This window comes from Lepidothrix coronata, unplaced genomic scaffold, assembly GCF_001604755.1.
Source record: "Lepidothrix coronata isolate B3197 unplaced genomic scaffold, Lepidothrix_coronata-1.0 Scaffold90, whole genome shotgun sequence".
In the NCBI taxonomy this organism is placed as follows: Eukaryota; Metazoa; Chordata; class Aves; order Passeriformes; family Pipridae; genus Lepidothrix; species Lepidothrix coronata.
The window spans coordinates 114,641-140,076 of record NW_016690270.1 but is presented as its reverse complement, the minus strand read 5'-3'; the positions used below and the strand labels follow the sequence as shown (position 1 = coordinate 140,076).

Genomic DNA, 25,436 nt, shown 5'->3' with positions numbered 1-25,436 from the left:
CTCTGATACAGCTCTTACAGGGTTTCTCTCGATGGCCGAGGAGCCCGATGGGAACTACGGGGATACAGGGATGTGTCACGATGGGATCTGTGCTTTTACCTGTACAGGAAGGTTTCGCCAGCATTGTGCTTTCCCCAGGGGAAGCAGCTCCATCCTGGGGGCTCCCATGGCCGTGCATTGTCCCTCCCAGCCACCAAGGCCACTGTCCTGGCCACCAAGGCCACCCAGCTCTGCTCCCACCCCTGCCAGCGAGACCCGGGCTCAGGGAGGGATCGGGGACAGGAGAAGGCAGTGGGAGCTGCTCCTGGAGGTGCTGGGGGTCCATGTGGCCTGCCAGGGTCTGGGTGAGGGCTGGGAGGTGAGGCAGGGGCTGTTTTGGAGGGACTGAGGGGAAGGAGCCGTGGGACACTTGGGGACCTGGCTCCAGCCTTCCCCTCTGACTCACACCGGGATCAAGGTCCAGCCCCTGGAGCAGAGCCCGGTGCTGGGGGATGGAGCATCCCAACTCCAGCCCTACAGGCTGGACCAGTATCACAAGGTGGGCCCCCCCTGCAACCTCCTTTCTGCCTTCTCTAGAGCCACTGAACCCCACCCCAGCTCTGTCCCCAGGGTTTGGACTTCTCCCAACCCCCCCAGCACCTCCTTGTCCCCCAGCCAGGGACAGCACGCTGCTCCCGGCAGCAGGATCTGGGCTGGGAACCGGGCAGGGAGCTGATGTGGGGGGACAGGGACATCGGCAGCGGCTCCCCCTCCTCGTCCCACTGCCTGAAGGAAAACTGAAAAGTGCCTGTGCTCACAACTAGCAGCTATTCCCTGTGCCTCTGTGCAGAGAGAGAGGGCAAAAACGGGATCTCTGGGGCTAAAAGCCACCGGGGGTCGGCCCCACCCACAGCCTGGGACCCCGAGGAGGAGTGTGGAGGGAGAACCTGCCCCGGCGAGCGGGAGAAACCCCCGGGGCAGGCTCGGAAAGTGAGAGAGAACAGCCAGAAGTGAATCCTAAACCCAGGCGCACCCACGGACACGCGCACACCCCCCGCACGGACGCACACGCGACAACACGGACCACTTAAAACACACACCCACACGCACACTCCCCCCCAACACCCCGTGTCTAACACCGAATGCCACGACAAAATACAGTATTTCCACAGATAAAAGTAAAGGCGTCGTCCCTCCTCCTCCTCCTCCTCTTCCTCTCTGCAGGATCTGCCCAGGGTCGTTGGAGCCTCCCTGGGCTGGGGGCGGGGGGAAAGGGACGCCCACCCACCACGGACAAGAAATAAAAAGGTAAAAATATGTCCCTCTCTAGAATGAGAATTGATCTGTACAGCACTGGGAATGAAAATAGGTCACGGGCCACTTTGGAATACAGTTTGTCATTTAACAGCATTTACAGTGACATTTACAGAATAAATATACAATAGAAATAGAGAATCTCTAGGTTATTATCCCATCTCCTCTCTCTGTATATATTTTATATATATATATATATGTATATATATATAATATAGCTTTTTTTGTTGCCTTCCTGTTGACTTTGCCTCTCGTCGATGCTGCACAAAGAGGGGAGGGAAGCGAAGCCTCCCTGGCTGGTTTGGGAATGGGGCTGGGAGACACGGGGAGCCGGATCCTCCCCCGCGGGGCTCCGGGAACGTCACACCCTGGGGCTGGATGGGGTGAAGCGTTTTGGCCGTGGGAGGTGTCCTGCTCCACCAACTCCATGGGAGCTGCGGGGGGAACGCGGCCCCCGGGCTCGGGGGCGTCGGGAAGGGGACACTGGGACACGATTTGGCTCCTCCTGTTTTGCTGGTCAGGTGGAGATGGATCCAAACAGAGATGGGAAGGAACATGTTGACTAATGATGAGGAAAACCCACCAGGTTTGGGCTTCTCCCCCTCAGGGATGATGCAGTGGGGACTTTTCAGTGTCCCTCTGCAGGGACAGGGGAAGGAGAAAGACCTTGGAGGGATGGGGAAGGGGGAGCTGCTGGAGGAGCACTGCTGATCCTGACCACACGGATCTGGTACCTCTCAGAGCCATCACTGAGCTGCCTCAGTTCAGTCCTTGCCTCCATTTTCCCCTGGAAAAATGGTCGATGAAGGGTTTGAGCTTTTTGTCCAGGAAGAGTCCCCAGGTCACCAGCTAAGCTCACGAAGAAGGACAACAAATAAAGGATCAGAACCCACAGGAGATGTTACTGTGAGGAACCTCCCGGCCCCAGGAATGCTGAGAGGTCAGGGATGTGTTGAATGGACCAGGTACCTTCTGCCTTCACCTCCCAAACAAAACCAAGGTGGAAGAAGAGCCATTGACAGGAAAGCAGAAGAGGGAAGGGAGAGAAGGACTCATGGACCAGCCCCCCCAAACCTGACCTTCGGACTGGCCTGAAACACCTTTGTGCATGACCCGAGCCCAGCAGGACCAAGGATGAGGTGCTCCCCCAGCTTTTGGAGGCCACAGCAAAGTGCTGAGAGGGAGAGAGAGCCCAGGCAGGTTGCTGCTTCCCTGTCCCCACTGGGAAAGGGGGAATGTGCCAGGGTATACTGGGACCCTTGGCAGAAGTGCTTGGCTACCTGTGGCATTTAGGGAAATGAGCCCCAGTCCCAGTGGGAGAGACTCAGAGCTGGGAGATCCCACCCTTTCCCAAACAACCTGGGGAGAAACAACATGCAGTCACATCAATCTGATCCTCCAAAAAACACGGATGGCCCCCTGGGCTCTAGCAGGGCCTCACCAACCTCATCAAGAGCCAAGGAGATCTGGGATCTCCCACTCCTGGGACTCCCAGCAGCTGCTGCTCCACGGATGCCTGTGGTCCCCAAAAACTGGTCACCCCCATCCAGAAGCTGGTGAGCTCCTGTGGGGGTGCAACAGGGCCCCCAAAGGGGGGTCAAAGGGAACAGGAGGAGAAACGAGGAGGCAAGTCCAGAGAGAGTCACTGCCCAGCTCCCCTTGGCTGGAGGGGCACGGGAGGTAAATCAGGGGGTGGTTTCCTGAGAGCTAAACCAGGACTGTGACAGGACTGGATGTCCCACAGCTTCTCTGGGTGTCCCTCTGGGCCATCTGAAGAGAGGAGCAAGAGGAGACAATCGCCATGCCAGGGATTTTGGTTCAGCAGAACATCCCACACGTGAGGAGTAACTCCAGGAGAGACTCCTCTCCCCCAGCCAGACCCCACAACGCTCACACACCCAAACCACTCAGCACAAAACTTGCCACTTCATCCCACAGCCATGACATCTCCATGCCTCCAAACAACCCCCAGCCACTGTTCCCATGCTGGTGGCAACAAAGATTCCAAGGATCCACCATCCACAGTCCCAGCCACCCCCGTGCTGCTCCCTGCCAACCCTGGTCAGGATTTTGGGGGTCATTTGGGTGTGTCCACAGCTATAAAAACCTACAGGAGATACAACAACAACAACGATGGTGACAACAACAGCACCTTTTTGTGCTCTGAACATCGAGGGTTAAATTGTGCTCGTTGGAATAAGGCCATGACTCCTCCCGGATAAGGGACAAAGACAGGAGGGAAGAGCGCTGGGCGACAGGAGGGAGCGGGGTTGGCTTCCCAACCTGCCTCCGGGTCCTTGTTCCAACCATCAGCTGCTTAGAAAAGAGATTCCTTGCTTCAGATTTGAGAACGACTCTCGGAAAGGTGTCGGAGCGTCTCTTGCTCCTCCTCCCTTCCCCGGGGGCGGTCCCGGGGGGGTCCTGCCTTTCAGCCGAGGGTTGTCGGAGGAGTCCTGCCCCTCCCTCAATCCCTCCTTCCCGGTGTCACCTTACGAACGGCTGCTTTGGGTTATGATTTTATAAGAGGGGGTTTCTTCTTCATCTTCCTTATTAATGAATTTTTCCCGTTGCCTGGACAGCCAGGATCCACTCCCCAGTGCCCTCCTCTCCCGGTGGGGGTGGCGGGCAGGGGGCCATCACAGTTCGGACTCGGGGGTGCTGGCCAGGAGGTACCCGCTCCCGTACCGTCCGTTGGGAGCGCTGCTCATCTCCATGGGGGAATTGCTGCCCGGCCCCAGGTAGGAGCGGTGGGTGGGCATGGGGGACGGGGTCTCGCTGGGCACTTTGCTCAGGATGAAACGGGTCTCGTCGTTGTCCTCCAGGTTGGAGATGTCCTTCATCATCCGGCCCTTCTTGTAGGTGACGGAGAGGGCGTTGGAGCCGTCGGACACGAGGTGGAACTGCCGGAGGATGAAGACCAGGGGCAGAGGGAGGGATGCCAGGATGATCAGGGAGATGAGGATGGCCATGGCCCAGGCTGGGTAGAACAGGAACTTCTCAGCAGCCTGGAAGGAACAGATATTAATGTCACAGGGCTGTCACAGCAAAGGTGATGCCCACCAGGTACCATGGCTCTGAAGTGTGAGACAATTCCTGCTGCCTCCTGCAAGACTCCATCCTCAGGGACACCTGGAGCTGGCAGAAAGTGGGTTCAAATCGAGGGGAAGGACATGGTACTGCCCACAGAGGTCAACCACAATCCACATTGAAACTTCATTCCATGGTCAGAACTGGGTGGAGACGTCTGGGCCGGGTGGACAAACGCAGAGGGTGAGCGGGATGTCACCCAGGAGAGGGGAGCAGAGGTGGGAGGAATGGGGTAGTTGCAGCTCTCCCCTGCTCAGCCAGGACCCCTGGGATGGGGAGGGGGGCTGTGCTCACCTCCTCCCTGATCCAGGCGCTGTACCCCGGGGGGCTGACTCCCAGCTGGATGATGCTGGCGGTCATGAGCACGGCCATGCAGATGGGGGACACGTACTTCCAGGTGTAGTAGTAGAACTGGTAGGGCCGGAATCCCAGCATTTCCGTCAGCTCCTGCATGAACCTGCCAGGGAAGAGATGGAATCCTGCTGTTCTCCCCACCTCCAAGGGACAAACTCCCTCCCAGGAGCCCCCGTTGTAAACTGTGCTCAAGGCAGAGCCTGAAGTAGAACCCAGCTGGTCCTGGGGAGCATCTCAATATCCCTCAAGCCTGTAGGACTTGTGGGAAACTCCTGAGGAAAAGGCCTTTTGAGCATTATCCAGAGCCTCCTTTGCTCTGACCAACTTAGGAACAACAAGAAGCACCGGGGGAACAAGGTGTCTTTCCAGAAGGACATGGAAACCTCAGGACAAAGGTTGATCTCGAGGGACAGGGCACCACAACCAACCCACAAAAAGAACCTGCTCCTGGGGCTGGGTTACACCAGGGCAGGGCAGGAGGATCAAGGTGAACTGAGCTTTTCTCTTGGAGAAAAAGCCATATAGAAAAGAGCTGGAAGGGGGGTTTTTTTAGCCAGGAATCACAGCACAGTTATTCCTTTTGCTGTACAAGTTCCTTACTTTTTGGTGCCATAAATCCAGGCCACGGCGATGTTCTCCAGGATCACCACGACAGTGAGAGGCAGCGTGGCTGAGTAATCGTCAAACATGGTGACAAAGTAGTTCCCAGAGCGCTGCACAAAGATCAGCCCCACCAGGAAGGCGAAGATGCAGCAACCGACTGGGGGGAGCAAATAGGGGTGGTCAGCAGAGCCCCCCGAGCAGAACCAAGACCACCACAAGGTCCGTTCCCTGCATTGGAGTGGTCAGCAAACCCCCCTGAGGGACACCAAGGCCTCCCCAAGGCCCATTCCCTACATTAGCAAGGCCCAGTTCACATCCACTGTGTCCACACTCTCCTGGAACGTCTCCTCAGGGCAACGGGGACCCCCCACCCCTTCCCCAGGAGGTTGCAGGAGAAAGGACCTCACCTGTGAACACCTCCTTGCGCACCTTGAAGGTGTCGATGATGGGGGTGGTGATGCCCGACATGGTGCCGATCATGCTGCCCAGGCCCAGGTTGATCAGCATCAGGAAGAACATGACGGACCAGAAGGGCGACGCCGGGAAGTGGGTCATGGCTTCGGTGAAGGCGATGAAGGCCAGGCCAGTCCCTTGCACCGACTGTTGAGGGGGACACGGGACCAACAGATGAGAAGAAACACGTCAGGGACACGGACTTCAAGGCCCTGAATGGCTCAGGTCTCCCTCCCTGAACCAGTCCTCAAGGAAGGAAAACCCCAGTCTGCTGCTGGTGATGACCCTGCAAGACTCGCTATGGACGGACCTTACCCCGACCCCAGGAGGGACCACAAGGGGAAAACACAGGGATGTGGATTCCCAGCCATGGAGGGTCTCTAAAAGAAGATTTTCCAGATCCATGTGCCCAGGATTGACACAGGGAGGGGCAATGGGTGTGGGTGAGCTCCTGAGAGTGCCACCAGGTACCTTGTTGAGCTCATCCTCCAGCAGGCAGGCGTCCAAGCCCAGCTCCTTGAAGTGCCCCTCTTTCACCGTCATGATCACCCTGTACATCTCGTTGTAGTCCTTGGCAGTGAGGTGGGAGAAGTTCACGTGGGGTGGGATGAGGTCATGGCTCAGCACGTTGGTGTTCAGGTAGCCCAGGATCTTCTCAGCATTCCTGAGGGACAACAGAACCTCTCAGGTGGTGTGAGATGTGTTGGATGTACCTGCAATTTACGGACTAGGAGCCCATCTTAGAGCTGGATTTTAGGCTGGAAGAGCTGAATGCCCAACTCCCTCAGTGGGACATCTCTAGAAATACAAGTCTTGGCCATCAGGAACTTGTGTCCACCAAACCCAGGATCACCCAACTCCAGAGCACTTCCTCTGTTGCCTCCAGAACCACCGCAACCAGCAGCAGCAGAGACCTGCCCACCCCAAACAAATCAAACCCAGCTCTTACTCCACCACACATTTCTCGTTCATGATGTTGGCCTTGAAGCCCAGCACAGCAAACACCACCAGGGTGGCCAGCACGGACGTGAAGAAGTTGATGAAGGACACGAGTGTGGCGTCGAAGTGGCAGTTGTTGTCCTGCTTGTTGTAGCTGGAGAAGGCGATGACGCCCCCAAAGCCCAGGCCCAGAGCAAAGAAAACCTGCGTGGCCGCCTCCCGCCACACCTGGGGGTCCAGCATCTTGTCCAGCTTGGGAGGAAGACAGGAGAAGAAGTTCAGTGGTCTGGTGACCCCACTGCTCACCCCAGTGGAGCCAGAGCTCCCCTAAAAGGCTACTGTGCCTCCAGACTGGGCTGGTTTGGGAGCATTTTGATGGGAGGTGGAATGAGATGATCTTTAAGGTCCCTTCCAACCCAAACCGTTCTGGGACTTCCATGGTCTACCACGGTCAGGTCATCACCCAGCACTCACAAGTCCTTCTCTTTCCCACAGAGGCGTGGGGAGGTCAGGCAGAGGTTTGAGCTGACCCTGCCTCTGGGTGCTCCACTTGCCTCAGGGCCTGACCTGGGTGCTCCATCTCCCAGTGCAAAGCCCTGCAGCTTCCCAGCGGAGACCCAGCTGCCCTGGGGAGGGGTGTCCATGTCCCCCCACACCAGGGAGCCACAATCCACCCAGTGATGTGTCTCCATCCTTCCCTGGCCACCTCCTCCTTCCAGAGCACATGGAGCACTGGAAATCCAACATCCTGGCTGGGGGGGGTTGTTTTTAACTCCCAGTCCCCCCAACCACATCCCCCCTCTCCCAGGAGCCAGAGCTGCAGCCTGGAGGCCTCCCAGCATCATTCATCAAGAGCCCATAATTAATATCTTCCAACAGCCTCGTCGGCTGAGCTGATTCATCTACATCTCTGCTTAATTAATTAATTAGCTGCTTAATTAATAGGCACATACCACCAGCAGAGGTTTTGCTGCCAGACAGAGTCGTTCCATGAAGTCTTTATATTTGTATTTGGCCTCAGGCACCCCCCCCCTCCCCACCCTGGTGTCTGGGCAGCTGAGGGGGACGGGGTGATGCTGAGGGGTGAGTTTGTGAGGCTCTTGGCTGTCCTGGCCACACCCTAAACTTTGGGTGCTGATGACCTATCAGGATCCCCAAGGTCGTTTGGAGTTGGCACTCTCGTTTTTAGGCCGGGGAGGAAGATAAGGGAAATATAGGGAACTAATAAGAGGAATAAGAAAACAAAGGGAGAACGGGGTGTGACCTGCCAGGAGGAGAACCTGTTTAGGGTTTGGGGGCTCTCACCTTGGGTGTGAACATGTGCATGATCCCATCCACTGCCCCACGCAGGAGAAGTCCCCGCACCAAGAAGCAAACCAGCACCAGGTACGGGAAGAGGGAGCTGAAGTACATCACCTGGAGAGAGAGGGATCCAACACGGGCACAGCCTCCTTTCCCACCCAGCCACCTCCCCGTCCAACCCACGGGCAGCCAACTGGGGAGAGGGGGGGGATTTCCCACCCAGGGGGGTTTCCTACCCCAGGGTGAGGTTTGTTCCTCAGGCAGCCATGGGACCCCTTGGAGCAGGATGTTCCCAGTGCTGGAGCTCAGGTGGATTTGCTGCCCTGGCTGATCCCTGGCTGCAGGTTGGACTAAACATCTTCCTTACACTCTCTTTTGATCTTATTCTGGACCCCCTCAGAGATGGCCCAACTGTGGAGCGGGTGTGAGCATCCCAAGGGTCACAGCACCCCTCAGCTCCCCCAGACCAGGAGGAAGGGTCTCCATCCTCCCCTGGCCACCTCCCGCTTCCAGAGCACCTGAAGCACTTGAAACCAAACATCAGAGGAGACGTTTGACATCCCAATCAGAGGAGAGCAAGACTGAGGTGGGAGGCTCCTGCCCTGAGCACAGAGCCCAGCCAGGCTCAGGGGGCCACCAGTACCCACCTTCCCGGAGGACTGGATGCCTTTGATCATGGCCAAGCCAACAAGGCTCCAGGCCACCAACAGACACAGGGTCATCTTCCAGTTGAGCCCCCCGCTCTCCGAGATGGAGTTGGAGATGTCCAGGGTCTCCCGGTACCAGAAGTAGGTGGTGGCCGAGCTCCTCTCACATTCTGTCTCCACAACTGCAACAGAGCAGGGACAGGAGAGCGTGAGGGGGCTGGGGGACAGTCACCCACTGCCTCTAATGTGAAAAACCCACTGGAGCAGGCCAGGGAAGGGAGGTACCTCTGGAAGCTAAGAGGCAGGAATTAATGGGGGGTTTTTTTCAGCAGGAAAAATAAGAGACAGAACGTAAAACCATTACCAGGTGAAAATTAGATATTAAATACAGGGAGAGACATTTTTATTTGCTATAAATCCTCTCAGAATGTCCCAAGGAGGTGCTCAGATGATATTAAACACCATTAGCTCCATCAGTGTCTCAGTCGGGCACCAATGGAACAGCCAGGTCCTGGATCAGATCCTGGCCTCAAGTACTGAGGAAGCCTGAAAATCCACACTGTGGGTTCCCAAACTGGCACCAAATCCCACTAGTGGGGACAGAGAGTGTGGAAGACCCTCATCCAACCTCATTCATCAAGAGCCCATAATTAATATCTTCCAACAGCCTCGTCAGCAAGGGAGAGCTCTCCATGTGCTCAGGGCAAGGAGAGAGGACTCAGGAGACACCTCGACCTCTGGTGGCCCCGACCTGTGACAGCTACAGGTGTTGGAGGTCTCCAGTGCCCCCCAGCCCCCTTCCCTGGGAGCTGCTCCCTCCCAGCTGAGCCCCCCCTGGCCCCAGGGCTGTTCCTTACTGGCCACCGAGCCGTTCTTCACGAGGGGACACTCGCTCCAGGGCAGCGGGTACTGGAAGGACTTGAAGAAGTAGAAGATGCTCCATCCGATGATGACGTTGTAATAGAGACCGACAAAAAAACACACCTGGGGGGAGGAGGGAGAGAGGACACAGCCTCAAACCACAGGGCAGTGACACTGTGTCTCAAACCACAGGGCAGTGTCACTGTCCCCACCCTACCGCTGGGCAGAGAGTGGGGTGCAGGGATCAGGGGATGGGCCCATCCCCAAACCAGCCCGTGAGTGGAGCTGGAAATACACCCCTTGACCTCTCAAACCCCCCCATGGGGCCCCCGGGGTTTGGTTCCACCCCACCCAACCCGAGGTGGGGTCTGGGGGCTCCCCAGGGCGCACTCACGAGGCAGCTGGCGTAGCCAATGCCCCCCAGGCGGGGACAGATGTAATTCCAGACTCCGATGCTGCCCCTGCGGATCCGCTGCCCCACGGCCAGCTCCAGGAAGAACAGGGGGAGCCCAATGATGATGAGCAGGACCAGGTATGGGACCAAGTAGGCACCTGGAGGAGGCGAGAAAGGTCGTCATGGACCCCTCTCTCTGTTCCCAAGGTCCTGGAACAGGGATGGACAGGCAGGGACAGGCTCTGCCTGGTCCATCAGCTCCTTTGCAAATGGCCTCAAGTTGCACCAGGGAAGGTTTAGATTGGATATCAGGGACAATTTCTCCGTGGAAAGGGTGGTCAGGCCCTGGCACAGCTGCCCAGGGCAGAAGTGGAGTCACCATCCCTAGAGGGGTTTAAAAGGTGTGTGGATGTGACACTTGGGGACACGGGTTAGTAGTGAGGATGGCAGTGCTGGGTTTGGCTTGGTGGTCTTCGAGGGCTTTTCCAACCTAAATGATTCCATGATCTGGGAATGAAGATTAGAGCCTGGCCAGCAGAGAAGCTCGTGGAGAGGAGCAAACATACGTGTGGAAGGAAAGGGTGCAACACCCCCTGCCAGTGTGGGGACATGTGGGATTGACCCCAAAGCACACAAAGCTCCCCTGCGTCCATAGACACCCCATGTGCAAGGACACCCCTCCAGGAGCCAATCCGTGGGGACACGGCCACATTCCCAGCCATCTCGGGCACAGGGGGAGGCAGGACCCTCCTGTTCCCCGGGTCCTGCCTGTGCTCATCTGTCCAACACATCCCAAACAGCAGCACCCACCACCCCACTGCCAGCTGGGGCAGAGCAAAATCCTCTGGCGGGGGAGGCACAGCTGAGAGGAAGAAGTCAGTTAATCTCTGTCTGATTGCTGAGGCTGGAGAGGAACCGGGGGCTCCCGAGGCCAAGTGACCGTAAAGGATGCGATGACTCAACACTGCAGCTGATGAACGACTCCAGCCTCCTGCCAGGAGCCGGGATGGGCTCGGGAGCACGTGGCTGCCTCCGGCAGGGCAGCCAGCAGCGAAAATTCCCAGCTGGATTGACACCTCGGTGACAGCCACCACCACCCCACGCCCCGGCCGGGACCTGGAGCAGCTGAGGCTGCTCTGAGCAGGGGCTCGGCAAATCCAGAGGTTGGGATCATGTGTTAGATATGCAGGGGGAGCAAAACCGAGGTGCAGCAGCTCCGGGTGATTGGGAGGGGAAAAGGAGAGGCAGGGAGCAGAGCTGGAGCTGGTGGAATTTGGGAAGGACCATGAGCGTCCCATCTCTGCAACGCCCTCCCGGGCATCCCAGCCTGAGACAGACGGACACGTTCACGTGGAAATGTGTCCAATATTGGAGATTTTCTTGCTGTGATGTCTGGGAAACTGGGCACCAGCTCAAGCCTGTACATCACCACGCTCAGCAGCACCAGGGCTGGCCCATGCCAGCTCCTGGCACACCGAGTGCTGGGAATTTGGCTCCAGCCCATCCTGCTCCCGGCACAGCCGTCATCCCCCACAGGCACCTGCTCGGGGAGCAGGAGAGGAGCAGCAGCCACCACCACATCCTGAGGCTGGTCAGCATGGCCAGGAATGCTCTGTCCATCCCTCCCGACCTCTTGTATCCTGCTGGCTGGCACCAGGCCACAGCCCAGGGGAATCCCAGCCAAGGGGGGGAGGAAAAGGCAGAAAATCAGTGTCTGCCCCATGGGACAGAGAGATGAGGCCACCTGGGCTAAAGAAAGGGAAAGGGAAAGGGAAAGGGAAAGGGAAAGGGAAAGGGAAAGGGAAAGGGAAAGGGAAAGGAGTGCTGACTGCACATTTGGTAGGATGACTCATCCTAATGACACCTGGAGATGTTTTAGTTATTGAGGCCACTGCAGCTTTTCCAGCTGTGGGGCTGGGGGCACAAGGGCTGCAACGCCGGGAACACGGAATGCTCGGGGCAGACGGGAGCACTGGGCTGGTCCTGGCCCCCGGCAGCACTGCTGGGAAGGGGCCGGGTTTGGGTTAATGGTGAGGGACCCACCCAGTCAGTGTCATGAAGGGTGGGGGGTCTCAGCACAGCTGGACGAGGCCTGACCCTCTGGGCTGCTCCTGGGAGCCCAAGGAGGAGGCACGGGGTGGGATGAGAGAACAGACTGGTGGAAGGAGGATTTGGGAAAGGACTGGAGTCTGGACAATGTGGCTTCAGGACACAGGGAAACGGAAGGACTCTCTTCCCGTTTTATCCAATGTGACTTCAGGACCCAGGGAAATGGAGGGATTCTCTCTTCCCATTTTTCCCCTAGTTTACAAAATTGCCCCAGCAGGAATCAGGAGCTGCAGCAAGAAATCCTGGGTCCTACCCTGGGATTCACCTTGACTTTGGAGTGGGCAGGTGGACAACCTTTAGGAAGAGGCTGTCCAGGAGATTCCAACAACTCAGCACAACTCCTGGCTGCCCCTTTCCACCTTCAGAGCCCACATAACCCACTTTAGAGCCCAAATAACCCCTGTCCTGCCCCAGCATCCACACCTCGATGTGCAGCAGGGCAGAACTGGGCCGCATCCCCCTCTCCAAGGGCTGATCCCACCCCTGCCCCGGGTCTCACCTCCTCCGTTCTTCTGGCAGAGGTAGGGGAAGCGCCAGACGTTGCCCAGCCCCACGGAGTAGCCGATCTGGGCGAGGATATACTGGAGTTTGCTGTTCCAGGCCGGCCTCTCCGCATCCAGGTCCTCCTCCCCCTCCTTCTGCTTGTCCCAGGCCTCCCCTCCCGTCACGTTGAGGACGCTGCGTTTGTAGTCCACGGGCTCCTGGTGGGCCAGCAGGTCGGCCACCGACTCGGTGACATGTTCGCTGCTGTGCTCCCGCTGCGTCACCTTGCTGTTCTTGGGCATTGGGACGGCTCCGGGGGGTCCCGGGGGTGGGATGGGGTGAGGGAAGGAGATGAACGTCCCGCGGGGAACGGCACCGGTGTGAGCTACAGCTCAGGCCTCACCTCCTCGTCATCAGCAGGACCTGGGTGGGGAAGGGGTCAGTGGAGGGGGTTGGGTTTGTTTTATCCTCTGATGGGACCGGCAGCACTGGGGGAGAAGGGTTTCCATCATCCCATCCTTGGGGACCTTCAGCTGAACCAGGAGCGTCCCCTTCTCCATGAAGGATGGACCAGGAGCAACTCCCCGGTGGAGCATTGTAGAGTCCCAGGATGGTTTGGGTTGGAAGGGACCTTAAATCTCATCCAGTCCCACCCCCTGCCATGGGCAGGGACACCTTCCACTAGCCCAGGTTGCTCCAAGCCCCATCCAAGCTGGCCTTGGACACTTCCAGGGATGGGGCAGCCACAGCTTCTCTCATTCATGGAGAAGGGCCCCCTGTGACCCCCAGCAGCGAATTTCCCTGGGCTCCAGAGGACAGGGACAAGTGATGGAGCTGCTCACATCACTGTGACACCTCTTGCCCCTCCAACACCCCCAGTCAGCAGCTGAACCCCACAAAATCTGACACCAACTCCAGCTCTGCCCAAGGCCCTGCCCTCCTGTCCTGCTCCCTCCCCTCCTGGCCATTGGCAGAGCCCTGGATAAGCTCCACGACAACTTGGAAGCTTTCAGGGGACAGTGACAAACACCCAGCATATCTCTCCATCCCGGGACATTATCAGGAGTGACATAAGATCCTTGGAGCCTGATGTTAAATCTTCCCAGGCAGCTTTACAGCGGAGAACAGCAGCCAAGGCCAAGCCATCAATCCCAGCCCCTCCTGCTTCCCGGCTTCCAGCCTGGGCCAGGAGGAATGATCCTGCATGGAGGCATCTCCACAACCTGGCTTAGCCCTGCAGGTCTCTCTCCCACCTCGAATATCTCAGGAGCACTGAGGGAATGTGCTCTGCTGCTCCCCAGCCTGGGAAAGCACCACGTCCCTCCTCTCCATACTGGGAGAACTGGGCTGGGACTGGCAGCTCCCAACCCAGCTGGGACTGTGGTGCTTCACCAAGTGGGGAGAAAATACAGAAACCCCACAACAAACCCCTCATCTTGCAAAAATGACTCTCCTGAAGAGCCAGGCTTCCTTCTTTTCCATCCTCTCCATCCCTGTTTCCCAGGGGACACACGGCTGATTGCTGGGTCCTGGCAGAGCTCTGGGGCCACACCCAGGCAATGATCCCACCCTGGCCCGGCTGCAGCACCATCCCCCCAGCCTGGGGGCTTCCTCAGTCAGCTCCAAGCTCATCCAAGCCCCCGGTGGCCTCTCACAGGTGACATTGCCCAAACACCCCCTCAGCCTTGGGAAAACCGACCCTCGTCCGTACGGGGATGGAGGATGGATAACGCAGGGTGGGCCTCCCGCTGTCCCGTCTGCCTCCATGATTTTTCAGAGCCTTTCCCAGCTCTTCTTGCCTTTGGAGAAACATTTTTGATCCAGTCTAGCCCCCAGTCCCAACCCTTTTCACAGCAGCAGAGCCCCTTCCCTGCCAGGGCACCGACGTCCCCAGATGGGGCCGAGCAGCAGCAGCAGGAAACCTCCCCCTCCCTCGCCTTCACCTCGGTGCTTTTTCACCCCTGAAGAAAGTTCCCCCTTTGCCAGGCCTTGTTCCTTTTACAAAAAAAAAAAAATCTATTTTCGGCTGTCGGCTGCATCTGTTGCCAGGCAACCGTCTCGGCTCCGCATCTTTCCCGGATCCGGCTCCTCCGGAGAAGCCGTTTAAATTATCCGTTTAAATTATCCGTTTAAATTATCCTTTCAGGGCCGGGCCGGCGCTGTTTGATTTCCTAACGAAGGCTCATTCACAGAACCCGCTCGCGGCTCGATCGTGGCAATTACGGGCACGTGGCTGCCTGGGGCTGGAGCATCTCCCCGGGGTGGGGAGGGAGGGGAAGGGTCAGGAAATCGCCGGGATTTCCATCGGGTTTGGATCGGGCTGTGTGTGGGTTTGCACAGACCTGGGTGAATCCCCCACGGGCTGTTTGCTGCTCCTCGTCTGCTCAGCAGCTGCTTCAGCTCCTTGGGAGCATCGGGAGGGCTCAGCCTGGGGATGAAGTATCCCTTTGTTCCAGGGACAGAGCCAAGGTGGCCAGTGAGGAGCTGGCTGAGCCCCTGGAGCAGAGTGTCCCACGGTCAGGGCATCCCCAAAGGCTCTCCTGGGACAGCTCAGCTCCTTGGAGGTGCCCAGCTCCAGGGAAGGGGGTGCTGGGCCAGGACAGACCCCACAACATCCCACCCTGGGTCTCAACCTCAGTTTAGGTCCCCCCAGAGTTATTCTGAGGGGCTGAGAGGCAGCAGGTCCTGGGGGAGCAAGGTCCTTGCAGCACTTCCAAAACCCAAGGGCTCTCAGATGACCCTCCAGACAGCAACATTCCCAAAGGATTTGGGGCGTCAGAGGTGTTCAGCTGGGCCAAGGGTTCTCCAGACACTGGGATGAGGGTGAAGAAGCAGGGGACGAGTCTTCCTCCCCACGGGAGAGGCACCCAAATTGAACTAGAGGGGGAAACTACGGCAGAGATCCAAACCCTGCTCCTGGAATGGCTCTGGCACTGTCCCCGTGGCTTTCTTGGGAACATCCTGCTGTCTCCCAGTGGCTCAGCCCCAGCCTGGGGATGAAGGTGCTGCCAAGGCCTGAAGGAGAGAGGATCCTTCCCGACAGTGATGCCCTGAGCTCACCCAGCCTTTGCCATCCACGTTCCTGCTGGAACCGTGGGATGATCCCAGCCAGAACCAGCCTGGAACCGCCAACCCCCCCGGCACAGGGACACTATCCAGGGAAAGCAAGGCCAGCAGGGCTCTTCCTATTCCTTTCCCCAGCATGTCCTATCAGCTCCAAGGTCCCCACCCCTCAAATTGAAAAGCACAGTCCAAATCCATCTGAGAGAGGTATTTCCACGCATTTCTTTGATTGAGAAGGGAATTTAATCAAAAATTCATCCACCAAAAATAACAACCACCCTGTGAGAAAGACAAGGCAGATCAGCTGACAACCAGGAGCTTTCCAGGCTGGAGAGAGAGAGAAAACCCTTGTTTTCTCTGACAGATGGAGATTCAGCTTGTTTACTTAGTCCTCGTGACCTTAATTTTCTTAAATGTGCCTTTTTTCTCTCTCTGGAGAAGACAGATGAGGGTCTTCCAGAGCAGGAACCTCACTTGTGCTGCCAGGTCAGGGTTGCCTTTGCACCCACAGCTTTGCCCAGGTAAAACCAGAGCTGCTGCCACCCAGCTGGAGAGGGAACGTGGATTTTCCCACAGCAGGAGCGGGGGAAGGACCAGTTTGTGTGCTGGGGTTGGTCCTGGTGTCTCTGAGTGCAGCCAACACATCCCATGGGAGCTACAAGGGGAGACACTGGGGCTCCCCCTGGGGACAACTCCCCTCCTCATGTCCCACTTTCCTGGGCCCAGGGGATTCCTTCATGTCCAACCCCTTGCAAAGCAACCATTCCCTAAGCCCTGATCCCAGAGCTGAGCCTGGGGCTCCAGCTTGCACAAAGTGACACTCCCCATCCCTGTCCCCTGTCCAGGTGACATTTCCCCATCCCTAACCCCTGTCCAGGTGTCATTTCCCCATCCCTGTCCCCTGTCCAGGTGACATTTCCCCATCCCTGACCCCTGTCCAGGTGACACCTCCCCCCCAGCCCCATCCAGGTGGGTCCACAAGGACTGTATCCCTTGGGATTGAGCCACCACTGCAGCAGATCCATGGTTTTCCATGGAACAAGCTGGATTCACCCCACACAGGGCTGAAGAAGCTCCTGCTTTGCTACACCCAGAGGGTTTAATCCCTGCCCAGAGGCTCCCACTGATCCCAAAAACATGGACTAGGGCAAAGCTGCTGTTTGGGATGAGTGCAGACCCCCAGGAGGACACCACGGCCCTGCAGCAGCACCCCAGGGTGTGGGGGAGGGATGTTGGGATGTGTCCTGCTGAGCCCAGCCGCGGTTCCTCGGGGCTGGGGAGCCACGAAGAGGCTGGAACCGGGTCAGCAAAGCTTCCAGCTGGGCCTGGGAGGGCAGAGGGGGATTCACAGCTGCCAACACAGTCTGGGTCCAAAGGATGGGACAGGGGGAGATTTCTCCTCCCCTGGGCCCAAATTCTACATTTACGCCTGTTTGGGTCTATAAAGGGAAACTGAGGCAGGTAAAAACCATGAGGTGGGATTGGGTGAGTTCCAAATGAATATTTAAAGCCTTGGGGACTCTCTGCTGTCCCTCCCTGTCCCAGCATCAACCCCCCTTCAGCTGCTGCAGAGCTTCCACTCAAATGCCCCTGAAGGAGAGGGGAAGATGCTCCTGACAAAGCTCCTGGTGAAGGATCCAGCTCACCAGGCCCAGGAAGGTCCTGCTCACCCCATCAAGGTCACAGAGCGGGGAAGGGAGAGGTGGCAGAGGCACAGAGGAATTTCAGGAGGTGGAAATCCTCCCTCAGGATCAGGCTGGGAGATCTGAGCATCGATTTGCAGCTCCCCACACCCAGAGCCAGGGAAACCCTGCCCCCAAGGCCAGGCTGTTCTGTGCAGATGGGGAGACTGGAGCAGGGAGGAGAAGGGACAGATCCAAGGTCACCCAGGAAGCAGCGAGGCCGGGAAAGAGAGGAGAGGAAGGAACAATCATCTCTCCCGTTTTCCCTCGGTCCCGCACAGCCGAGGGGAAGGAGCCTGGGGTGCACATCCCACGAGCCCAAATCATGGGAAAAACACCTTCCAGGCCCTACCTGCTGCTTCCCATGGTCAGGAGAGCCTCTGCAGTGGGAGAGGGATCGCCCTGGCAGAGCCAGTCCTTTGGGAGACATTCTGCCTTTGGGAAGCATCCCACTTTCCAAGCCACAAGAAACCAAGGGCAGGACCCTCCGAGCAGCAAGAGGAGATTTTTGCTCAAGGCAGAAGCGTTGCAGCTCTGATCCCCCCCAGCCCTGCCCCAAGGACCTGTCTGGAACCCCTGACCCACAAAATTCCCTTCCACCAGGGAGGGGGAAGCAGGAAAGGCTTCTCCAAGACACCTCCATCTTAAACCTATTTCCTGCTGGGCTTTGCTCCTCCCTGCTCGGCCTCCAGCTCCACAGGGAAGGGTTCTGCCATCCGGGCTCATTAGGGCTGCTCCCATTCTCCCCTTTTTATAACGAGCCCTGCTAATTAGCGCCTGGCTAATTAGAGGGCACAGGGGTGACTCAGTGAGTGCCACCGGGTGGGTTTGCTCCTCACCCCCACACCTGGGGAGGCACGAACTTTGGGTGGGGTGGGTGTGAGGAGCTGGGAGAGCGCAGGAGAAGCTTTCCTGGGAGCCAGACTCCTGTCCTGGAGCAGCTCTGTGACCCGGAGGTGGCATTTGCCCTCCGAAGGTGTTTGAGGGGCGGACAAACCCCCCATCCCGCTTTAGCATCGTGACACAGGAGCTGAGCTGAGTCAGAGCTGCCCCCGCTTCTGCCGCACACCCACCCCTGGCTCCTGCCGGAAAAGCACCCAGATGTTATAAATAACCCCCGTTCCTCTGAAGGGAAGCAGAGCTGGGGCTGCTCCAGCCCTCGCTCCACCCCGGAGGTGGGTGCCCTTCCCACCCAAAGGGCACCTTTCCCGTGCCATGTGAGTTCCCTTCCCGCTCCGGCTGTGGGTGCCCTTCCCATTCCAGAACTGGGGGTCTTTCCCCCTTGGTGGGTGCCTGTCCCCCCCCGGGGTTTTCACACATTGCAGCAACTCGTTTCTCCAACAGGTGCCAAGAAACCTCCAGAAAAGACCATTTTGCCGATTGGGTCGTGAGATGGACCCTGGAGGAGGACGAGCCTCTGCACCTGGGTTTGTCACGAAGCACTGGAGCCCGTTGATTCATCGGATCTGGGCTCCTTCCCCGTCCCATTTGGTGTCGTGAGAACACACATCAGCTGCAATAACGTGACACCAGAGCAAACCAACACCACATGATCCCTCCAGGGCCCGCTTTGATTCACCAGATTCACCAGATGATCTTTTTCCACTTCAATCTCAGTGATGCCTCGTAACTCACCCCCCTCCAGCCAAGGGTTGGTGACTGAACCCCAAACCAGCCAAGATTTATCCCAAAAAGCCCCGAAGGGGCAGCACGCGGGTCCCGCCGCCAGCGCTGCTTTTCCCTGTTGTAACTCCTGGAGCTGCTGCCACGTTTGTAAACAAACAATTCCAAATGCAGCCCAGGATGGGGTGAAAGCAGAGCCTCTCCTCCCAAGGGGGTGGTTTTGCCTGGATTTGCAGGTCAGCATCTGGTTTAGGGTCAGTTTGATCCTCGTGACTCCAGATTCTCTGCTCTGTGAAAGCCTGAAGCAGCAGTGGAGGGTTTAAACCAAACCCTTTAATTCCTATTGATTTTAGAGGAGCCACCTCCAGTTTATCCCAGTGGACAGCTCAGACCCACATTTTATTCCCCTTGGAGCAGCTGAGCTGCAGTCAAACCCCAGCCAGGTTCCTTGACCTAGTCCTGACACCTCTGGAGAAATATTCAGCAGAAACTCTCCGCCCTGCCGAGAATAGCTCCGGGTTTTTTCCTACCCAGACCAGAAATAGTTGCATCAGCTCCTAATGGACTCAAACCTCAGGTGCCTCAGACACAAGGCATGATCCGGGAAGCAGGATTTCACCTTCTGGGTCCTCTACGAAGAGCTGGGAGCAGAAATCCCCACGAGTCTGAGCCCCATGTCCCCAGAGCGATGGAAATTTGGACCCGGCCAAGCCTGAAACACCCACCTTTGGGTGCATCCCCACACCCAGTATTGGGGATTTCACAAAACCGGGAGCCCAAGCCCCATTTTTCTGCCTCAAACCCAACCAGCCACGCTCGGGGAGCAGCATGAAAACAAATAAAAGAAGGGGCAATTACCCCACAACACACACACACACTTCAGGGGCCAGGACCGAAATAATTCATCACAGCCAAACGCTTTCTCCTCTCCCAATGTTATTGTCAAGGTCAACCTGGAGGCTGCATTTCCAGCCATCCTCAAAAGGGATGAGCCCCCCACCAACAAGAGCCGGGCAGGCACCCAGTGCCACCCCCCCCAGCGACCCCCGGCCCCCCGGGGTGGCTTAAGCCATTTGCTGTCTCTCACTGTCCCCCCGGCCCTGGATGCCACCACCCTTAGGGCCACGCCTGATGCCTCCAGGCTTAGGTGAACCCTCCATTAACCCCCCGACCCGTCCCTGAGCATCTTCCCCTCAAAAAGCCCTGGTGGGGAGGGGGCACCCAGAGCCAGGAGCCCCCGGGGAGGGGGGAGATCCTCGGGAGCGGAGCCCCGGAGCGGGGGGAGCATCCTTACCTTGGCGCTGCGGGGAGGATGAAACCGGCCCGATCCCGGGAAAAACCGGCCCGATCCCGAAGGAAACGCCGCAAATTCCCGGTAGAAATCACCCAGGTTCCCCCCGCTCCGATGCGGGGGAGGGGGGGGCGAGACCGGGCGGTGGCGGGGCCGGTCCGAGGCTCCCGGTGCTGCGGGAAACCGGGCAAACTGGAGCGGCAGCGACCGGGAAAAGGGGAGCAGCGACCGGGGAAAGGGGAGCAGCGACCGGGAACGGCTCGGCACGGCGCGGCGGTGAAGCTCCGAGGTGGCGGCGACTCCGCTCCGCGTCCCCCTCCTCGCCCCGCCACCGCCCGGTGGATGCGCGCTGGGCTCGCCCGGCCCCGCTGCCCTTCGCCGGGAGGGAGGTAACGCCGCTCTCGGCTCCCGGGAAATAAATAAATAAAGGGAAAGCAATTGGGGGGGGGGAAAGGAAAAATTAAAAAAAAAATACTCAATGGGAAGGGACACGCAGCCCTGACGCAGGCTTGAGTCACAGGGCTGCGCGTCAAAGCTGGGGTGCCGGGCCACCCCCCCCGCGCCGAGGGAGGCTCTTGCGTTAGAAAAAAACAGTGTCGAGTCCCGACACGAGGGGTGGGCTCGGCTTGGCTGCGGGAGAAAGTAAAACCCACTGAAATGCCCCAAAAGAGCGGCCCCAGGGATGCCCTGGGGAAGGAGTGTTTGGTGGGGGTTGGTCACCACTTTCCTCTCTTATTGGGGAATGTTTTGATTTGGAAGGGACCTCAGAGATCCAGTTCCACTCCCTGCCCTGCCACGGGCAGGCACACCTTCCAACCTGGCCTTGGACACTCCCAGGGATGGGGCAGCCACAGCTGCTCTGGGCAACCTGTGCCAGGGCCTGCCCACCCTCACAGGGAAGAATTCCTTCCCAATATCCCACCTAAATTCCCCCTTTTTCAGTGTGAAGCCATTTGTCCTTGCTCTGTCACTCCAGTTCCTGATGAACAGTCCTCTGGTTTCCTGGTAGGCCCCTTCAGATCCTGGAAGGTGCTGTGAGGTCTCCACCTTTAACATACCTTTAACCCACCCTTAATGTACCTTTAACTCACCTTTAACGTACCTTTAACCCACCTTTAACATACCTTTAACCCACCCTCAGTGTACCTTTTACCCACCTTTAATGCAGATGATAAAAATCCTCAGGTAAAAGGACCCCACTTTCCATCCCAAGCAGACACAGCAGGATATAACCCCACATTTTATCCAGGGCAAGGCAGGAATACTCTGCACAAACAGCTCTTCAGGTCCAACAAATCCCAAATCCAGCCTTCTGAGCCTGATTTCTCCCAGTCCCTGAGGCAGTTTGGATGTTTGACGGGGGGAGCAGAGCCCGGGACACCTGGAGGGCTCAGCCCTCCCTGTGGCTTCAGCGCTGCCCTCAGAAAACCCCTCACCGGGTTCATCGGGAAAACCACAGTTGGTTCACTGCAGGGAAAACAGGGGAAAGGAGTAACAATTTGAAAGTAAGAACTAAAACATTTTTTATAATATAGGTAATTAATTGTCCTTTTGATTTTGATTCAAATTGCTGTGAAAAGTGTTTCACTTGGATTACAGAGGTACTTCAGTAACCCACGCAGAAACGGGAGTAAGTTTATTAAAGGAGTTCATTGCTGGTTCAATACCTCATGGAAATTATTGAAGTCTCATGGTCCTAAAAACCCAAATTCAGCTCATCCAACCCCCGGCAGTGGAGCCTGGACATCACTGGTGCTGGGGACACTGGTACCAATATCCAGCGGAAAACCCTGACAGGAGGAAAAACCACATTTAGAAGAGACGAATGCCAGAGGATTCAAAGCTCCAGCACCATTCCAGCTCCTGGATGGCAGTGTTTATACACATTCCTGGCCTTTGGAGCCGTTTCCCTTTCCAGCCTATTAGGCACGGAATGATCAATTCTCGCAGGTATTTGGGAGCTCGGCCAGCGCCGGCAGCGGCGGCAGGAGCGCTCCCTCCTGCCCCGGGGGAGGAATGAGGCCACACTCCATTACCCCTGCGCCTTTCCCGGCCCAGGAAGGGAGAAGCCAGCTCGGCACAGTGCTGGAAAGGGAATAAACCCGTCACACTCGTGATTTATAAATCAGAAATCCCCCCTGCAAAATCCCCGGTGTGTGCTCAGCTTGTGGCCATGTCCCTGCACGTCCCAGCGGGTGATGGACCTCAGGAGCTCAGGAGTGATGCAAAGCAGCCTGGAAGAGGTGGGAGGTGGATCAAAGCCTGCCAAAGGCTGCTCTGGGTTGTGGTCACTCCTTGTGACCTCTCCTCGGTGGTTTCTGGGGTTTAAATGTGGTGTCCTGTCACGGTGCTTCCCAGGGATCATCCTTTTTGGTTGATGGGGAAGCACAGGTGGAAGGGAAGGATGATGCCCAGGCTGGGAAAGGGAGACTTGGACAGGACAGACATCCAGGACAGCGGTGGGGACACACAGAGGACAGGGGGGAGGCCCTGGCACAGGTTGCCCAGAGAAGCTGTGGCTGCCCCATCCCTGGAAGGGTCCAAGGCCAGGTTGGATGGGGCTTGGAGCAAACTGGAAGATGTCCCTGCCCATGGCAGGGGGTGGAAGGAGATGATCCTTAAGGTCCCTTTCAAACCAAACCACTCTGTGATTCCAAAATTCTCTAATTTCCAGAGTTGGGGAGTTTTATTACATCCAGGCACTGTCTCCATGGGAGATGGGCACGAACTGGGAGGGCTGGGAAGGGGAGCTGCAGAGCCCTGGGCTGGAAGTGCCAGCAGCAGAAACCTCCCTGCACACCCAGATTAACCAAAAGAAGATCCAACAACCTGATTAAGGGGATCTTAAGCAAAGAGAAATCAAGGAACCTCATTAAGAGGGGCTGAACCAGCCTTTGAGCTCCTCTGCTCCTGCACATCCCAGCAGGGAGGAGCCTGTTGGAGATGGGGAGTGGGCAGCTCCTGGGTCATGGGTGACTCAGTGACACCTTGAGGTGTCAGAAACCCTCCCCTGTGGATTTAAAGATCTCCCTTTGACTGGCCACAAAGTCCCAAAGTCGTGTTGGTTGGTAAACTGAGGCAGGAGTTGGTTCGTTGCTCGGTAAACTGAGGCAAAGATTCCAGCTGTATCAGAGCTAAAAACAGAGGCTGGGCTAAAAGCCAGGCTGGATCTGGGCTCTGCCAGGGACATTTCCAGGCCCAAAATCCCAGGCTGTGGCCCATGGCAACGCTGAGCAGAAGATGGCAGAAGATGCCACGGGCAGACGCAAGAAGGTTGTGGCTGCGTTTGGCTGAGGCTGATTCAGAGACTGAGGCTTAAAAAAAACTAAATAAAAATAAAAATCCCCCAAACCCTCTGCCCGGTACTTTTCCAAGCCCAGGCTGAGCAGCAGGAACAGCCTGGATTAAAGCAGAGCATGAGTAATGTCTCTCCTGGAAGAGCAGTGCCCCGGAGAGCTGGTGAAGGGCTCGTTCCACGGGCCAAGGCAGACGCATTTCCATAAACGCTGGAGCAGCAGCCTATAAATAACCTCCTGAATTTACCGCTGCTCTCATGTGACCCTGATCCCCGCATTTCCCGCTGCCATCTGTCACCATGGAAATGGCATCGCAGGGCCACCAACCGCTCATTCATAGCGCCGGGCCAGGGGAGGGGGCTCGGCACGGGGGGGGGCTTTTTAGGAGGGTGGAAGCTGCGATTTCGGGAGGGGAAAAATACAGCGGGGAGGCCGAGAGAGAGCGGGAGAGGATGGCACGGTCCCTCCCAGGAGGGACGCGGCAGAGCCTGCGTTTCCCTGCAGCCGGGAAGAGCTGTGGGAAGGGAGGGACAGACAGACAAGCCGGGATGGACAGAGAGCAGGGATGAATGGATCCTTCAGGGAGCAGGGATGAATGCATCCCTCTCCTGGGCAGTTGGGGGCATCGGCAGGGAGCTGCCAGCACGGGGAGATGCATTTCCTACCCCATCTCCCCCCTCCTGGGGAGGTGCATTTGCCACCCCATCTCCCCCCAGCCCCCCCTGTGCCTTTGGGAGGACACTCCTGCCTTAATAATTCACCTCTGCTGGTGAAAACAGCTCCTGAACCCGACTTTCCGCCCTAAAACAGGGGGAACGGGGTGGGAATTACCAGGACAGTGAGTGTGGAGCTGCTGGAACGCTCCGAAGATGACTTTCCACCTAAGCTGTCAAGCCGACCTACATCCAAGTGATAATAATTGCAGGGGATAAAACCCTCCGGTTTCCAAGGCCGTGTTTGCCCTCAAAGCCAGGGCCTGTCACGGCGCATTCCAGGCTGGAGCCGCTAAACTGGAGGGAAAGGAGCAGACCCTGGGAAAGGAGAGCCCGGCCTGACTCAGAGCACAGGAATTTCTGCCTCTTATGGAGCATTTTCCACCCAAGAATCCCACCTCGCTGTGCCAGGATGTTCCCCCATCCCCTGAGGGAAAGGGATGTGCCCGAGGCTACAGGATTCCAACTGGGATATTCCCCTTGAATTTGCCTTTCCCATCCCAGGGATGCCTCATCAGCACGAGGGGGCACAGGGGGGCACAGGGGGGCACAGGGACACCTTGAGCCTGAGACCATCGAGTCCACACTGCTGGCACTTCCAAGCGCTCCCAAACCTCCTGGGTCACCCAAAAGTGGGATGACAGCCCTACAGGGTATCATGTATTTCAAAAAGGGGTTGATGCCAGACAGCCCCAGCTGGAAACATCAGGAATCATGGAAAAAATTACCTTTAAAACCATTTATTAGTGACCTTAATGATCCTGGCCCCGATGTCCCTCCCTGCACTCACCTGTTGGCTGTTGGTCTCCAGGGCTGGAAGGAGAAGGGACCATCTATTTTTGGCCTGGAGATCATGTTTAAAAGACAAAAGGGTGGTTGGGAGCAGGCAACAAGCCGTGTCTGAGCACAAGAAGAAAACCACACTGCTTCCCTCAGCCCCGGGGGGACAGGCATGCAGGGAATAAAGGGGACTCTGCACAATAGAGGGGAAAATAATAAACCCCAGCCCAGGCAGAGGAATGAGAACCATGTCCCACAGCCCCTGGGAAGGGCTCTGAGCAGCGGGACATGTTTTAAAGAGCTGCTGCTCCTGAGTTCTGGTCTTAATTTGCTTCCCCTGCCAGCGGGTTGGACACGGCTGAGGCCACGTTGTGCAACAGGGAGTTCAGGAGCACCAGGGCTGGGTGGTGCTGCACTGGCTCAGCCTGTCACAGCATTTCCAGGTGGTTTTGGTGCCCTGGGT

At 57.4% G+C, this 25,436-nt stretch overlaps 1 protein-coding gene across 2 annotated transcripts; it reads right to left on the bottom strand.

Annotated features, from left to right (window-relative positions):
• Positions 1 to 3,196: 3,196 nt before the first annotated feature.
• SLC6A17 (solute carrier family 6 member 17) lies at positions 3,197 to 20,776 on the bottom strand. Of its 2 annotated transcripts, XM_017821454.1 has the most exons (12): positions 20,188 to 20,776; positions 12,542 to 12,948; positions 9,934 to 10,091; positions 9,536 to 9,662; positions 8,679 to 8,860; positions 8,035 to 8,145; positions 6,740 to 6,981; positions 6,262 to 6,454; positions 5,745 to 5,937; positions 5,335 to 5,494; positions 4,675 to 4,837; positions 3,930 to 4,298 (listed from the first exon to the last, which is right to left on the bottom strand). In XM_017821454.1, exons 2-12 carry the CDS (start codon positions 12,825 to 12,827, stop codon positions 3,930 to 3,932), a joined length of 2,184 nt encoding a protein of 727 aa, XP_017676943.1. In that variant the 5' UTR covers positions 12,828 to 12,948; positions 20,188 to 20,776. The 2 variants fall into 2 exon arrangements, with proteins under 2 accessions (XP_017676944.1, XP_017676943.1); XM_017821455.1 differs by lacking the exon at positions 20,188 to 20,776 and having other exon boundaries at positions 3,197 to 4,298; positions 12,542 to 12,827.
• Between the last annotated feature and the right edge of the window lie 4,660 nt (positions 20,777 to 25,436).

Coding starts and splice junctions, on each gene's coding strand:
- SLC6A17 (XM_017821454.1), bottom strand. CDS start 12,827: ATGCCCAAGAACAGCAAGGTGACGCAGCGGGAGCACAGCAGCGAACAT. Junction 9,663..9,933: donor TTGGCTACGCCAGCTGCCTC/GTGAGTGCGCCC, acceptor TCCTCCCCCCAG/GTGTGTTTTTTTGTCGGTCT. Junction 5,495..5,744: donor GCGCAAGGAGGTGTTCACAG/GTGAGGTCCTTT, acceptor TGCTCCCCCCAG/TCGGTTGCTGCATCTTCGCC.